The sequence below is a fragment of the Macaca thibetana genome, chromosome 7 (genome assembly GCF_024542745.1).
Source record: "Macaca thibetana thibetana isolate TM-01 chromosome 7, ASM2454274v1, whole genome shotgun sequence".
In the NCBI taxonomy this organism is placed as follows: Eukaryota; Metazoa; Chordata; class Mammalia; order Primates; family Cercopithecidae; genus Macaca; species Macaca thibetana.
Window position 1 is genome coordinate 31,716,830 of NC_065584.1, and position 17,475 is coordinate 31,734,304.

The window sequence follows — 17,475 nt, forward strand, 5'->3', positions numbered from 1 at the left end:
AGATGCAGCCCACTGCCATCGGCCACATGCCAGGCTGGTGGGCCTGCCTCTGCAGCTTCCCAGCAGTGACGGTGCACCATAGGAGCTGGACTTCTGAGACCCTCTGACCCACTCTGTCCTCTTTATCCATACACACATGCTGTCTCATCGCCTCAGTTAATCACAAAGCATAGCATCAGCCATCCCTAGCTTATACACAGCTCAGGCTCAGCAGGGCTGTATCTGCAACAGAGAGCAAAATGTTGAGAAACGGGCTCTTTCCCAAGGCTTCTTTTGCTGATTGTCCCATTTTGCCATGTAATGTTCAGGGTGGATTGTAAAGGATACTAATGAACGAGGTTCAAGCAAAGTGATATTATAACTGTGGCAGGTCCAAGTATCACAGTCCTAGAAGCGGATGGACATGAGTACTTCTTGGCAGGCCATCAGTTTAGCTTGGAGCTTGATGTCACATTCGTTCTTCTGGCTGCCAGTCTCCTGAGGGAAATACTGACCTTCTTGCTTTAGTCTTCTATATTTTATTAGTTGTTCATCATTGGACAGGCTGCTTAGTATCAGAATTAAAGGGCCACTGGCTAAGAATTACCAATAGAACTCTGGTTGTTTTCAGTGTCTCGGGTACATTTTGGTAGATGACCAAGCCATGGATTTGGTGTTCCCTTCTCTCTTCTCATTCTTTTCTGGAAAGAGTTTAGATGGGCTAGGGAAAGATATTTGCAGCTTGCTGATCCAATGTAAATGAATCCTGTGGTGGGTAAACAATTTTCCTCTCTCTTTTGCACTCCTGGGGTATTTTGATGAATAATGCTTCTCAAATAAGTTAATAAATATTCCCCCAGAGGTAAGAAGAGTATTAGCCTCGTGGCAGGTGAGCCATTAATGCTTTAGTGTGCAGGGCAGAACAAAGAGGAAAGGAATTACCAAAGCCTTGAAGTTTCTCAGAATTTTCTGGAAAAGTTTGAAGGCCATGGCTGGGAACAAAATACTGATGGCAGTGCTGGTGAAGTGTGGAAACAGCTTCACAAAATTAAGTTAGACCATGCCTTCAATGTGTGAGCTTTTTTTAGTTGGATGGAGGATGAGGTTTATAGTTTGTTTTGCTGCTAATTATAGCATATGTTTATTTAAGTAACTCAGCAAAAACACAATTCATCAACCTCACCAAAATTTGAAAAAAAAATGTGTTCCCTCCCTCCCTCCCATAATCTGAAAGTCCAGTTTATAAATTCTAGTCTAAAAGCCTTCTTTAATAATAAATATCCATTCTCTTTTGCAACTACTGCAACTTGACCTTCAAATATCATGTTTTCCCATATATTATGTTATACTTTGTGATAACTCAATTATGGTTTTAGTTTCTTTATTTGAACTGTCTCAAAATCCTCGTATTTTAAAACAAAAGCCTCCAGTAATAGTTTCTGAGAAAGTTCTTACTGCCACAGCGCCACCTACTGGTAGACCATTATAGGAGCAAACTGTTCGGAGCTCAACTTTGACCCAGTTTTGGAGCGTCCTCCTAAGCTTTGGTTTATAAAGCCCCAACTTCACTGTCATTTTGAGAAGCTAGACCTTCTTTTGGTAGCTACTAAGTCTCTTGCTGTAGTATAAAGTCAGCAAGTGAAAATGATAAAAATATGCTCTTATTCTTACTGTTACCTTAAATTGGCCCTGACTTCACCGACTTTGATTTTCTCTGTCCTATAACTGTAGCAAGGGCTCCAGATTGTGTGGGCAAGGGTTTGGATCTGGCGAAAATAACTTGGGGAGCGTCCAAAGATCCTGAAAAATGGAAAAAAGAATCCCTATTTAACACTACGTTTGATTTTGGCCCAAAGGACACAAGGTAAAACCTAAAACTAGGTTAAGGGGATCACTGTCCCCCCAGATACCGCCACCCCACTTCCTGCCAAATTCCAATTCACAGTCTCTCTTTTGCTTTCGAACAGCGTAAAAGTGGGTGATCAACCCAAATTCTTACCCCTCTGGCTCTGGAGAGAAAATCTCGGGAGCAATCAGGGGGATAGGACACTCCTTATTTTCAGTTTTATGCGATTATACTCCAGATCCACCCAGGAGCTCCAAAAACTATACAACACATGGTGAAAAGAGTAAGAATCTGATCATGAAAATAGGTCATTCTGTTGAGAGCTGCCAGGCAAGTAATTTCACTTGAAAGTTAAAGTGACATCTAGATCCTTAGGGTTTTAGCTCCACGGCGTTTACTACATAATAATGTTCCTTTCTCTTGTTTGTCTCAGGGATCCAATGAAGTGGGCAGTCAGAATCACACTGATGTGCTGTTGCTCCATCCCCATCCAAAAAGCACAAAGCTATAGTGCATTTTACTAGGGCCAGAAACAGAGAACATTTAATAAGGACACTGCTCACTGCTTGCAAATGAAATCCATCATTGATTTTCTAAAGGTGGTAAGGTCCCTTCCACCAACTGCAGACTAGTAAGAGCTTAAAAATAAAAGGAGGGAGAGGTTGGGCTCCAGAACAGGAAAGGCTTAGGCAGAAGCTAAGGGGCAGGGATGAGGGCAGCTGCTGTGGCTTCAGACTCCTACGGTAATGGTAGTTTACATTATCAAATCAGCACGAGAGAAATGTCAGTTATCTAATCTGTTGCTCTCTGCTATTTTAGTTTACCATCACCACTTCAGAACTCAAGAAGAACACCACAGTTATAAAGAAGGAAGGCCAATGACTCTGGCTTTGGGCCAAGAGCTCTCACTCCAGCTTCCTTCTCAAGTTTCCATATTTGCTGACTCTAAACCTTCCCTTCCATAGCAAACTACAAATATAAAGCCTGAGGCTGGAAAGTCAAGGAAAAGCCACATTCATGGAGTACTCCAGGCACTCTGCTAGGAGCTTTCAATTCACTATCTCATTTAATGTTCATAATACCAAGAATGCCATTAAGCCACCATCAACAGGAAAGGACTCTGAGTTGTTTTTCAGCAGTGCCCCCAGGATGAACCACTATCTCATTCAGACTGCTAGAGAAACACTCACAGAGCCGAAAGCCTGGCTGACAAGACTTACGGGAAGAGTTAAAGAATGAGAAAACAGACTTCTGCTATAGTCATGGACTCAATATCATGTTTAATGGATTGAATTAACTGGACCAGATGGGCTAAATGCCTTTCAAAGATGGTTCAGGGATTCCTACATAGGCACACACTTACCAGGTCTCAGGCAGAGGTGTAAACTTTTAGACTTATTATGAGAGTTATTCTTCTTTCTTGTGGGTTTACAGAAAAATGCTGCTACTAGCAACCTAATCTCCTTTTTGTAGGATATCCTTCTGAACCCCTAGAACGGCTTGAAATCTACTTGTAATATAGAAAACAAATGATTTGCAGTTCAAACGTTGGTGTGCCTGGCAGTTACTTACTAGTTGTACAAATAACTAACAGATTCAGTTACTAATGCTGTGAAAGTAAAATGTTCATTGGGAAGTATGGAAAATGCCTGAAGCTTACTATATCATGCACCTCAGTGTTTCTTTAACTAAGGATCAGGAACACTAGAAAAATCAGAGTAGAAACAAACCCAAAAAGTTCAGAGGCCCAGAGTCTCTCGGTGACAAAAGCAGTAAGTAATAAACTACCTAAACAATGTAAGAAGAATGATCTGCTTGTTACCATAAGGTAGAATCAGCAGGGAAAAGTCACTATGAGAAGCCAGCAAGAAATACAACTTCTTTTCCTTGCTCTGTGGTTTCATACTGACACCAAGTTCAGTATGAGTGCCACAAAATCTTCTAAATAACTTTACCAAGTCAGTAAACACTAATTCACGGTCAAGATGCTGCAAGTATGACCCACCTGACCACCCAAGTTTCCAACTGGCTTAGCTGGAGTGCATGCAAAGTTCAATTCAACACTTAATTTATCAATTAGACACACAAATGAAGTATAGTCAGGGATCTCCTTGGGTTTGCGAATCTTTCCAGCTGAAGCAAACATGAAGAGCCAAAGGGAGAGAAGTTCTAACAGGTTATCTCACAGAAATCCTTCACACTTGGCCATGATTCCCTTGTGCCATTACTTTGCAGTCCGTAACAATCCCAGGTGAAAGTTTACTTTCTTAAAAATATAGTAACTATCATGTTCTAGTAATTCTTTCTTTTCTTTTTTCATTTGGAGGAGTGAGGTGAGTAGCTACCCATCAAGTACTTCTTGAATTCAGGCTCTAAAATTTTCAGTGGAGAACAAATCCTTATACTCCTATCATACTTCCAGGGATCAGTGTGGCTGGGGACTGGGGCAGGAGCAGGGAGTGGAAAGAGAGAGGGTTGTGAGGTAGTAGTGGCCTGGGTGTAGTTACAGTAGTTATAGCACCTTCCCTATATACTTCTTCATTTAATCCTCACTATAAGCCTATGAGATACATACAATTATCCCCAGGATGTAGTCAAGTAACTGGCTGCTTTTTTTTTTTAAATTAGAGGTAGGGTCTTGCCCTGTCACCCAGGCTGGAGTACAGTGGCAGGATCACAACTCACTGCAGCCTTGAATTCCTGGGCTCAAGTGATCCTCCCAGCTCAGCCTCTTGAGTAGCTAGGACTACAGGCATGTGCCACCACACCTGGCTAATTAAAAAACTTTTTTTTTTTTTGTAGAGATAGGGTCTCACTTTGTTGCCCAGGCTGGTCTCAAGAGATCCTCCTGCCTTGCCCTTCCCAAGCATTGGGATTATAGGCATGAGCCACTGCACCTGGCCTGAGCTTCCCAGAGATCTTGTAATCATTTTAAGGTGTATGATGTCAATCCCTGACCCCTAACCACCCAGCCCCCTCCTGCTTAAAATTCCTCGATGGCTCCTTATTGCTGTCAGGGCAATGACCAAGTTCCCTGCATGGCTCATAAACATAAACTGGCCCTACTACCTTGCAACCTTTTCTCTTTCTACTCCCTGCTCATGCCCCAGTCCCCAGCCACACTGATCCGTGGAAGCCTGTGGAACACAGCCCGTTTTCACTCCCCCCAGGTCTTTGCTTGCACTGTTCTCTCTTCCTAGAACTCCTTCTGCCCATGCCTTCCCTCTCCTGGCTGACTCGTCCACATTCCAGTGTCAGCTTCGATGTTTTTCCTCTAGGAAGCTGTACCCAGTCCCTAAAGATCTGGGCTCGACTGCTCAGGTTCAAATACTGCCCCACCGCTTACTAGTTGTGAGACTTTAGACAAGTTTTATAATCTGCCTGTGCCTTTATTTCTTCAGCCGTCAATGGGGAATAAAGTTTCTACATTATGTGCCTGTTCAGTGAACAAGTGAGTTATTACACATAAAGCATTCAGAACTGTGTCTGACACATAGCAAATCCTCAGTCAATGTTGTCTGTTGTTACTCTGTGTGTCTGAGGCATGCAATAATACCCACTTTGCAGCACATTCCCTGCTGACTTTTCTATCTCCTTGAGTCTTTAAGTTCCCTGAGAGCAGACTGCCTTGCTCACCCTGCGTGCATCTCAGTGCCCAGCACGTTATTTTCTCTAGAGTAGATACTCAATAATAAATACTTGTTCAATTGAATTGAAGGGTTTTTCTTTCCATTTTCTGACTTATCAGTGCATTTTTATTAATTATTATTCATAGAAAACTATCTCTGGACCAAACACCGCCTAAGTTATCTGTATGCACCTACACTGAAAGGCTTCAGGCTGTCAGTAACAACCTGTCCACAGACCATGGCATTGGCACAACACGTAGATCAAAGAGCAGAGCTCCAGTTCTGCATCCACGCACAACTTTCAACAAGCCCTCAACTTTCTGAGCCTGTTCCTCATGTGGAGGGGATAAGATCAAACTCACAGGGCTGTGTGAGAATTAAGTGAGAGATAAAACATGTGGAAATACAACATAAGCAGTGAAATACCAGTCAATATGGGGCATTTTTATTAAATGCTGCAAATCTGATAGCATTTTACAAGACTGTGAGGTTTCATTTACTCCAAGCTAGTTCCAGAAAATGCCTATTTTAGGCTGCCAAGATTATTTGAAAGAAGCATGTAACAAAAATGCCCATTTGCCAATGTTTTAAGAGGCTGGATGTTTCATTCTTTGAACTCAGGCTCTCTTTGGAGGCAGAAGAGAGAATGTGCCAAGCCCAACACCTTCCCTGTCACCTATCCAGCTTCAGAAGAGCTGGTGCCCACTAACCTGTGGAGCTGGTGATGGGCACAAAGGCTGCAGGGTTAAGGCTGCTTTGGAGTCCATTCAGCTGCGCATCTGCGGAGGACCCTCTGAAACACAAAGGAGCTTGGTCAGACCTGCAGGCGGAAAGGTGAGGTTAGGCGCAGGCCCTCTGATGGCTTCGCTTCTTGTTCTTGGTGCTTCTCCTGTGGCTCATTCCCTCGCTTCCTTCAAGGCTTTGTTCAAATGTCACCTTATCAGAGAAAACTATGAGCAACCTCCACACTTCTGAAATAGTATATATTTTGAGATTTATTGTTAATTTCTTCCTACTGAAATGTAGCGTCACGAGAGCATGGGCTTTCATCATTGCTGTGTCTCCAGTGCCTAGAATAGTGCCTGACACATAACTGGTACTCAATAAATAGTTGTTTATTGAATGAATAAATCATGTTTCTGGCATTGACTTACATAAATCATATGAAAACACATTTTTAAAAAAGCGCAAGTCTCATGTGGAACAGTGGTTTTCAACTGGGGAAGTGGGGAGGGAGAGATGATGCGTCCCCTGAGCCAACCAGGGACATCCGGCAATGTCAAAACATCTCCAGTTATATCACAACTGTGGGGTGCTACTGACAGCTAGCGGGCAGAGGCCAGGAATACTGCTACGCACCCCACAGCACACAGGAAAATGCCCCAAAGAATTATCTACTCCATGGTGTCAATAATCCCGAGATTGAGAAATGTACATAGCATCTCCCCTCGTGCCAACTTTGACAAGAGATACGACAGAGTATATTTGATTCTTTGGGCAGAGGTTCCCGAGCCACATGTCTCAGAAATCCCAGAACTGGTCTGATTGCCTACAGCCCAAGTCAAGCCTCCCTGTTATAGGCTCTTACAGCTCTAATTCTTTCTTTGCATTTTTCAAAATTATACTTATGAAACTGTGTAACTGGTTGCTTAGTATCCATCATCCTTGCTAGAATGTAAGCTCCATAATGAGAGACTGTATTGGTCTTATTCACTGCTGCTGTATTTTGCACACATCAAATATTTATAAATTCTGTTGAAATATTTGTAATATTTTTGTTGTATATTTATAATATAATATTTTTGTGGGTCCACCTGCCTTGATTTTTAGTTGATGAGTAAAAGTTGTACCTGGGAGATCAAAGCTTTCACACACTCAATTCTTTGTTTTTATTGAGCAACATCCAATCCAACCTTTAGTATCTCTCTCCTGAAACTATTTTTCCAGTCATTCATTCACACAAGAAATATTTATTAAGCATTTCCTGTGTTCTGTACTAGTGAGGAGAGACATGAAAGCAAATACATAAAACACAAACTGTGTGCTAAGTGCTAAAGAGAAAAAGCACACAGTGTTATGAGAACGAGGCAGGGGAACCTGGTTGAGATGATGAGGACAGTGGTCAAGGATGGTCTTTCTGAGGAAATAAGATTTCAGGGGAGTCATGAAGTTAGGAGAGGTAGGCATTAGCCAGGAGGAGGCAGAGGAAAGAGCGGTTCACGAGGAAATAGCATATATAATGGCTCTGAGGCAGAATGGGGCTTGGAATGTCCTAGGAACCTTTGAAGACCAGCTAAGGGAATAGGATAGGGGTAGGGATAGGATAGGGGTGGGGATAGGATAGGGGTGGGGATAGAATAGGGGTGAGGATAGGATAGAGGTGGGGATAGGCAGTGTTTGCTGAACGTCTTTGACAGGAATGACCTGGGGTCACTTGTTAATCACAGCTTTCCAGGTGGGCCTGGGGACAGTGCCCCAGGTGCCCAGGTGATTCATCTCATCACTGGCTAGTAGGTAAAGAGGAAAGTGGTATAAGGTGCACCTGGAGAGTCAGGTGGAGTCTGAGGTACCCATATAGTCCCTACATCCCTGAAAGAGGCATGCCGCTTGAGAAGATTCTAGCCCAGCACTGGCGCAAGGATCACACTGTCTCATAGCCCCTCCCCTCTGGCAAGCAATTTGGGGCCTACCCTCTCCTTTCCACTTTCATTTTGAGGACAAGGGAGCCACAGAGGCAGGAGAGAAAGGAGCAGAAGGCTTCTCTCTTTTCCTATCAGCCTTGGCCTTGGAGAGCCACATCTGAAATCCTCATGCATTTTATTTCAGCCCCTTATGGGACCCGAAAACTCTCCCAAAGCATCTGTAGCTGATGTCTGCTCTTTCATGTCCAAGTGAAAAAGTTCTGGAGGGCCTAAGATAAGCTCTTTCCTTTACAGAAGTTAAAAACCATTAGAGCCACTGTGCTTGCTTCAGGAGCAGCTGAGTGGAGCAAAGCCCTGGGCTGGTCTCAATTTCACAAAGTATTAGTGGTTAAAAAAAAAAAAGAGGGGGGAAGAAGCTGGCAAAATCTTTGGGTCAGTAGAAGAAACTGGTAGTGAGTAATAGAAAACTGCCTGAGGGATTAGAAGAGTCCCTGGGGGGTTAGACTCAAGGAATTCTGGGTCCCTAAAACTCTTGAAACTTTTCCCTCTCCTCTCTGGAACCCCCAATCCACCCTTCACCTTCTTAGGTTTTATCCTGTTCCCTTCCCAAGATCCTCTAACCCTATGGCCCCTGGTTCCCAGTTTCACTCACTCTTCCATCCTCCTCCCTCCCATAAACTCCCATCAAAGGCCTTGGAGGCCACCACAGATTCAGAATTTGAACATTTCTAATGATTCTACTGTTTCTAGCATAGAGTCCCTATTCTCCCTGTGATGTAGAAATGTGTCCACAGCAATCCAAGGGGAAACTCTTGAGTGAATTTTTCCATGGAAACACTGGTGCACAAAATGGTTTAGGTCTGTTATTACTACTTTAGGCACATTATGGGTAAATATGCTTTTGTTGTGATAACATCATTTCCTTGGGAAAATATATTCCAACTTCTGGACAACCTTCCTCTAAATGAGAACTTTTGAAACACAGCTTGTCTAGAGCCTGTATGTCAATTTGCACTTGCCCCTGCAATGATTCTTTGCTGCTTTCCTGGGAATACATGTTTTAGGAAATATTTACATCGGGAGTTACGTCGGGAGTAACACCTGGATAACAGGACCTACCTTACAGGATTTTGAAGATTAAGTAAGATGGTGAATATAAAGCACATCTAAGCAGTGACTGGTGTTATATCATGGACTAAATATACATTGACTATTAGCAGTATTGTCATTTTTACTTAGGAACATTGCTTAACACTCTCTGCATTCACTGTAAGTCTATCTACATACAGAAATATCAAAATGAATGACTCACTGACTGCAACATCAGTCTGGAATATTAGTGCTAAACTACAGAAGAATGGCCATAGGCATTCTGAACCTGGAAGTTAACAGCAATTTGCTATTAAAGTTACAAGGTAATTAACTGGCAACCTATAAGACAAAAATCTCATAGTAAAAATTATTCTTAAGATCCCTTAGGAAGAGATGTCACATTTGAGATTGACATGTTATCTCTTAATAAATCTAATATGTACTTTTCTGCCAGTGTCAGAATGATTTGCTCAACTGTGCACCAAATGAAGTAGGTCTGTATTTAGAAAAGTAGGCTTGTATTATGGGATCATGTTGTATAAACTATGTATTTTTATTTTTTTGAGATAGGGTCTTACTCTGTCACCCAGGCTGGAGTGCAGTGGCACAATCACAGCTCACTGCAGCCTCAACTTCCTGGGCTCAGGTGATCCTCCTACCTCAGCCTCCCAAGTAGCTGGGCCTACAGGTTTAGTAGTCCCACCATGTCTGGCTAATTTTTGTGTTTTTTGCGGAGACAGAGTTTCGTCATGTCACCCAGGCTGGTCTCAAAGCCCTGGGTTCACACGGTTTGCCTGCCTTGGCCTCCCAAAGTGTGGGGACTATAGATATAAGTGACTGCACCTGGCCTAAAATATATATCTTTAAGCATGAAAGTGACAGTGCAGTAGGATGCTCTTTCTATTAGAAAGGCCCATGGGAACTGCAACCGACTGAAGTGACATTTCTCCCATCTTTTCCTAAGTGTAAAATCAACTGGAATCACCTACTTTATTGAAATTATAATCAATTTCTCTCTGAATAGCTGAATGTATAAAGTTAATTATGTGTTTGATACAGCTTCATTATCTGATGTTCTCTGGTCATAGTACACCAGAATATAAAGAAGTGGCTAAAGATGAAGTTAGAAAAACTGGAGTTATAGCAGTATCAAGAGTTTGACAATAAGAAATACTGAAAAGATGGAACAAAAAGGTGCCATTAACTTTACATTACACAAAAGTTATTTAGAGTTCAAACATGAGGAGAGTGATAGATGTGAATATCTAGTCCCTAATTGTTCTTCCTGGAAATGGCGCAACTGTCTGGGAGATGGGAAGCTGCTTGATGTAGTTAAAGGTTGAGAGTAAGAGACTTACTACAATCTCAGCTGTGGTAATGGTCTTATTTAGGTTCCTCTCTGAGGATAAACTGTCAATGATTATTAAAAACTGCTTAAATCAGGTGTGGTGGCTCACGCCTGTAATCCTAGCACTTTGGGAGGCTGAGGCAGGTGGACCTGAGGTCAGGAGTTTTGAGACCAGCCTGGCCAACACGGTGAAACCCCATCTCTATTAAAAATAGAAAACTAGCCAGGCGTGGTGGCTCACGCCTGTAAAACCAGTTACTTGGGAGGCTGAGGTAGAAGAATCGCCTGAACCCAGGAGGCAGAGGTTGCAGTGAGCCAAGATTGCGCCATTGCACTCCAGCCTGGGTGACAAGAGTGAAACTCCCGTCTCAAAATAAAAAAAAATGAAGAAAAAAACAAAACAAAACAAAACAAAAACGGCTTCAGAGTAGGCTGCCTGATTAATTTAGCCACTGAAAAACTATAAGAAACGTGACCACATATAGTAGCAAAAAAGAATTTGAAGAACTCAATGAATAGTCGCATGCTCCTCTCTATGAAGGCAAAATCTCTTTCCTTGGGACATGTTCACAGCTGGCAGCTATAGAGTTTCCTTAAATATTACATGTACAGTTCCTAACCCTGAATTTGACTCACTTGCTTCACATCTACCTACTCATCTTGCCTCTGCCATTTGTTTGAGGTCTGAGAAAGCATCTCACATGAGCATTATTCCTACTCTGAGGGAACAGCTCTCCCGAGCCTTTCAAAGAAGTTGTTCAATGATGCATTAAAAACAAATAATATCCTTATAAGATGAAATGCCTGTATTTCATCTTCTAGGGATATTACTCCCTGTATTAATTATTTTGAAAAATTTCTTCTAGTACAAGTCTCTAAGGAATATAAGTCAATCAAATGGCTGGCTAGGAATTCCACTGGCATCAAGACCACACCATATAGCCAGCCTATAAAACTATATAACATATACACACACACACACATATATATATATATATATATAAAACGCAGTCCAGGAGGGTTATAATGAGCAGTATCCCCACTATCCCTTTTGCTGGTAAGGTTTCTGACATGCTTTCTCGTGGATCTTCATTTCTTTATTTGTGGTTTCCTCTGTTCTTCTTTTGCCCATTATTTTGATCAGTGGAAACTTTTCTGAAAGTGATATGCTTTCTTTAAGGTCTGTTTTGTTCATTACTTCACAAGGTTGACTGTGGTTTGCTGCTATATTATTTCTGTTTGGGTTCTTTTCAAGGCTTTCCACATCCCCAACACAGGGGTACTAGTTTTCTATTTCAATGGTTTAGTATAAGTTTATCTTGGACTCATGCCACCACATCAGAGATGACCTTTCTGTAGAAGAAAGGACTCACAAAAGGAAAATGCTCAAGACTTTACAGGAAGAGCAGAGCTACAAATGCTGACCTTACCAGGGCTGTGGCAAAACAGACATGGCTGCATCTGTGAAGGTCCTGAAAACACCCCCAAACCTGATCGTTTTTATAAAATACAGTGATAACCAATCTCTTTCAATTCCCAAGGAAAAAGAAACAAAACAAAATAAAAAATACATACCCTGACTTTTCCTACCAAACATTTACTCATAGATTAAGTATCCTGCAACTTTCGACATATCCACACACACACTCACACACACACACACAGACAGGTATATGCTGCCTCTTCCTTTTATCTCTCAGTGTAGGGATTATGATTCTGAAATTGAAGTTAATGCTAATCCTTAGAAAATAACAATTAGAACATTATTAATTAGGGTCAGGTTCCAAAACCAAATCATGAAACATTTAGTGAAGTCAACTTTCGTGCAGTAAAGGCACATAGGACTCCATTTTATAAATATACTGCATATTATCTATTCCCCTGTGTTTCTGGTTATACCCCTTTTGATTCCTGAGTAGGCCCTTTTATCTTTTTATTCATTAGTCTTTCCAGAGGCCATCCTATCACTTGTCAATTTCATTCGCTCCTTCAACACATATTTAATGACCCCCTACATGAGCCAGATACAGTTTGAGGCACTGTTCTCTCATGTTCTGCCATGTGCCCGACTGTTCTAGGAGATTTCTGTGTATTTTTTTCCTTTCTATATTTTATTTTATTTATTTATTTTTGAGACGGAGTCTTGCTCTGTCACCCAGGCTGGAGTGCAGTGGCACCATCTCAGCGCACTGCAAGCTCTGCCTTCCGGGTTCATGCCATTCTCCTGCCTCAGCCTCCGAGTAGCTGGGACTACAGGTGCCCGCCACCATGCCCGGCTAATTTTTTGTGTTTTTAATAGAGACAGGGTTTCACCGTGTTAGCCAGGATGGTCTCAATCTCCTGACCTCGTGATCTGCCCGCCTTGGCCTCCCAAAGTGCTGGGATTACAGGCGTGAGCCACCGCGCCCGGTCCCTTTCTGTATTTTAATTAGTTTATTCTGTTCTCCTTTCATAGCTTTTCAAATTAAACAATTAACTCACTTATTTTTAATACTTCTTGTCTTTTAAATAAATGCATTATATTTTTGAGTGCAGTTTTGGTTATTCCACAAATTTGATGTGCAGTACTTTTATAGCCATACAGTTTAAAATATTTTATAATTTTCATTATGATTATCTCTTTAATGCATGAGTAATAGGTACTCTATTTTTTTAAAATTTCCAACACATGGTTTTTTTTAAAAAACCTCTTTTTATTATTTCTAACTTAAGTACTTTGTGGTTGAAGAGTGTGAACCGTTTGATATTGATATTTTGAAGTGCATGGAGCCTTCATTTGTGACATAGTATGTGCCGAATTTTTAGAAACATTCCAGATATACTTGAATACCATTGAGTGCAGGAGTCTATGCATAACTGCAGCTGCTTTTCAGGCTGTGAGCTACGATTCATAATTGGGCTGTAAAATGAATTTCGGGGCTCACTATCAGCATTAAAAAATAGAAGACAGTATTTTGTGAAATTTTAATTTCACATATACACATACATATAGATAGGTATTTTTACTGGGTTGTATATAAAATATTTTTTCTTTTTTTAGATCATTTCGCCTATGACACAGCCCTCAGGAAGTCCTGAGAACATGTGCCCCTAAAATGTATTTTTTATTTTAAGTGCTGGTTCAAAAAGATGAAAAGCCTCTTATTAAAGCAAAATGTTAATTCTGTATATCAAATATTCAAGTCCTCAGTAATTTTTGAGTTATTTGTGACTGACAGAAGTAAATTCAAATAAATTACCCACTAATATTAATGATTTGCTAGTTTCTCCTTATAATTTTGTCAGCTTTCGATTTCTATAAGTTTATGATGTTAAGTGCATACAAGTGCTTTTCTTTATTCCTCTTAGTGATTTTTGCTTATATTTTATCTGATATTAACATTGCTATACCAGTTTTCCTTCTGATTAGTATTTCATAATTGATCTTTTCCCACCTTTTATTTTCTACTTTTTGTTCAGATTTTACTTTATGGATGTCTCTTTTATGTAGTGAATAACTCAACTTTTTAAAAAGATGCAATTTGATCATCTCTTTTTTAATGGAAGAGTTTAATCTGTCAACATTTATTTTGATTATGTGCATATTTGGACTCATTTCTATTATCTCAGTTTTTGTTTTCTATTTATCATCCTATTCCTTTGCTTCTTTTTTTTGAGACAGAGTCTCACTCTGTTGCACAGGCTGGAGTGCAGTGACGCATAAACTTGGCTCACTGCAACCTCAGCCTCCTGGGTTCAAGAGATTCTCCTGCCTCAGCCTCCCGAGTAGCTGGGATTACAGGCATGTGACACAACGCCTGGCTAATTTTTGTATTTTTAGTAGAGACGGGGATTCACCATGTTGGCCAGGCTGGTTTCGAACCCCTAACCTCAAGTGATCCACTTGCCTCGGCCTCCCAAAGTGCTAGGATTACAGGCGTAAGCCACCACACCCAGCCTCCTTTGCTTCTAATTTTCCTACCTCCCACTAAATTAATAAAGTATCTACATTTCCCTTTCCCTGCTCTGTTGGTTTGAAAACTACAGGCTACATCTTAATTATTTAGCTATTTTTTCCTAAGTGTAAAGTCATTCAGTATTTCTGTCCTGACCTCAAAGTTGACACAGACCCTTATCAACTAAACACTCTAGATCCCTGTATCTTGTCTTTGTTATCTCTAAATGGTTTTTGTCTTCTTAAAGACCAATAATTATTTTTATAGTCATTACCATTTATCGACATTTTACAGACAGATTTGTTGTACTTTATTGTTTCTTGTTGCCTAATACTTCTGGATTCACTTCTATCTCTATACAGTCTTTACTATTTCCTAGTTTGAATTTCAGGTATACTCTTAGACTTTGAATGTCTCAAATCATTTTTATTTTGCCTTCACTCTTTTTTTTTTAGATGGAGTCTTGCTCTGTCACCCAGGCTGGAGTGCAGTGGCGTGATCTCGGCTTACTGCAAACTCTGCCTCCCAGGTTCAAGCAATTATCCTGCCTCAGCCTCCTGAGTGGCTGGGACTACAGGCGCTCTGCCACCCTGCCCAGCTAATTTTTGTATTTTTAGTAGAGATGGGGTTTCAACCTGTTAGCCAGGATGGTCTCAATCTCCTGACCTTGTGATCTGCCTGTTTTGACCTCCCAATGTGCTGGGATTACAGGCGTGAGCCACTGTGCCCAGCTGCCTTCACTCTTGAATGCCAGTTTAGCTATGTATGAAATTCTAGACTGAAAGTTTATTACCAACACTTTGAAGTAATTGGCTATTGTTTTCTAGAACCTATTGCTGAGGAGAAGAATGCTGGTACTCTGTGTTCCTTTGTCATTTACGCAGATTTTCTCTCTGGTAATATTTAGACTTCTCTTTACGCTTAATGTTCTGGTTTCTTGCTACTCTGATGTGTCTAGAGGTACATTTATTTTGGTACATGAATGGATTTTTTAGCCGAGGACTCATGTCTTCTTCAATTCTGGAAAATTCTGTTATTTTCTAAAAGCATTGCTTGTCCAATTATCCCTTAGGTCTTTTTTGTGATACTCCTATCAGAGTCACATGTCATGTTCCACAAGATACTCCTATAAGACACATAATCTAACATGTCTGACTATTTTAAAGTATTAATTTATCTGTAAAGAATTCATGTTCCAGTTGTTGATTTTCCTGGCAATCTTTCTTAACATGAGATTTTTTTCATGTGTTTTGGAATTTTGGTTTGCAGGCTTATTTTGAATGGGAATCATTCCCTGCCCTTGCCTCTGTGCTTGCTCATTCCTCCCTGTCTGAAGATTATATAGTTGCCTTCACCCAGACCCCTGGCACCAGCCCCAAACCAGGCATTATAGTGGCATTTTGGGGCCCTTGCCTCAGTGATATTTAGAAACCAAAGGCAGTTTTGAGACAGGAACAGTTGAAAGGGTATGTCATTGTCTTCCTGACTCTGTAGGCCCATAGTCTCATATAAAGATATAGCCTCAGTTAGTGGCTTCATGCCAGTTTTACTACTTTCCCATTAGGAGAGCACACTGCATCCTTTAGTGCAGGGTTTTCAACCTTGCCACTACGGACATGTTGGGCTGGATAATTCTTTGTAGTGGGAGACTGTTCTGTGCTTTGCGATGCTCAGCAGGATCCGTGGACTCTACCCACTAGATTCCAGTAGCACTCCCCCAGTTACGACAAGTATAAATGTCTCCAGACATTGCCAAATGTCTCTTGTGGGGGGGAACTGTCCCATGTTGAAAATCAATTATTTTCAAGTAATGAGCCTGGCTTTAGGTTCTCCTCTTGTAGGGCACTTTCAGGTCCCAATATGTCACAGGAGCTTGTCACTGCCTGCTTCAGAAAGCCTACAGCTTCAGCTTCATTCATTGATTCTCGTTTACTTTGGTACATTTTGGGGACAAGGAGATATGTGCCTTGTTTTGAAGCATAGCTAAGTCCCGTAGGTTTTCTTCTTCAAATGTTCATCCATCATAGCTATGTGTTTGCAGCAGAGGGGGGATGTGGATGTGAAACTGTGAACTTTGGGAGCCAACTGGACTGGAAGTCAGTAACTCCAAATCTAATTTTTTCTTTCGTTTGAAACTGAGTCTTTGCCTTCAATCGTCTTTAGAGTTATTAGTGTTCAGGAAATCAGAATATGTTTCAATTTCCACAGGCTCACCAGCAGAACCAAATCACACTTACAAATAACAACCTACCAACAACACAAATGTGATTTCTTTTAGTAGGGAACAGCAGCAGCTGCAGAATACAACTACACTGACCAGCAGACATTGGACGCCATATATGTCAGAGAAACACATTATCTCATTTAATCCTAAGAACAACTCCAAGACATCAGTAATATTTTATAGATAATGAAACAGAAGCTTAGAGTTCTCTCTAGAAAAGTTAATTAAGCCAAGAAACCAGGATCCGAATCTCATTTCAAATTCCAGGCTGTTAACAACTGTACTCTACTGCCTCCCATACGCTACTCTACAATAATGAGATCATTGTTATTTAGTGATCCTTGATGCATACGACTTGACATAGAATACCATGTCACCACCACCACTGCCATCACTATCTCCTCCACCACTTCCATCTCTACCATCACCACTGCCATTTGCTGAGAACTTACGAATATAAGCTATCTCAGGCGCTGGGAATGAGCTTATCTCCTCTCAAAAACAAACCATGCAAGCAGAGATCTTATCTGTCTTGTCCACTGGTGTTATCACTGATGTCTAGGGCAATGTTGAGCAAAATAGACATTCAATATATATGTGATGAAAGGGTGAAGACAAGGTATCTGTCTTTGAGGGAGCTACAGAAAGCAGAACATATGAAAAAAGGAAAAATAAAACAAGGAGGTAGATGGCAGAGTCAGCTGAGGAGGTGAGGAAGGGGCAGCTGGGAAGGATGCACCAAGGCGAGACACTAAAACCCAATCTTGAATGAAAGGCAGG

At 41.1% G+C, this 17,475-nt stretch overlaps 2 protein-coding genes across 13 annotated transcripts in view; both read right to left on the reverse strand.

Annotated features, from left to right (window-relative positions):
• Positions 1 to 17,475, reverse strand: part of IFT43 (intraflagellar transport 43) — a 315,828-nt gene that overhangs the window by 179,213 nt on the left and 119,140 nt on the right. The window lies entirely within an intron of this gene.
• Positions 1 to 17,475, reverse strand: part of TTLL5 (tubulin tyrosine ligase like 5) — a 291,140-nt gene that overhangs the window by 49,364 nt on the left and 224,301 nt on the right. For 7 of the 12 annotated variants that reach the window (XM_050798669.1, XM_050798668.1, XM_050798667.1 and 4 more), the window contains 2 exons: positions 6,165 to 6,247; positions 1,658 to 1,779 (listed from right to left, as the gene is read on the reverse strand). The exons of 1 other annotated variant lie outside the window; for it this stretch is intronic. In XM_050798669.1, the coding sequence (XP_050654626.1) occupies positions 1,658 to 1,779; positions 6,165 to 6,247 (205 nt within the window). Of the gene's footprint in view, positions 1 to 1,650; positions 1,780 to 6,164; positions 6,248 to 17,475 lie in introns of those variants that run through there. 4 more of the 12 variants (XM_050798666.1, XM_050798661.1, XM_050798671.1 and 1 more) reach the window with 2 other exon arrangements.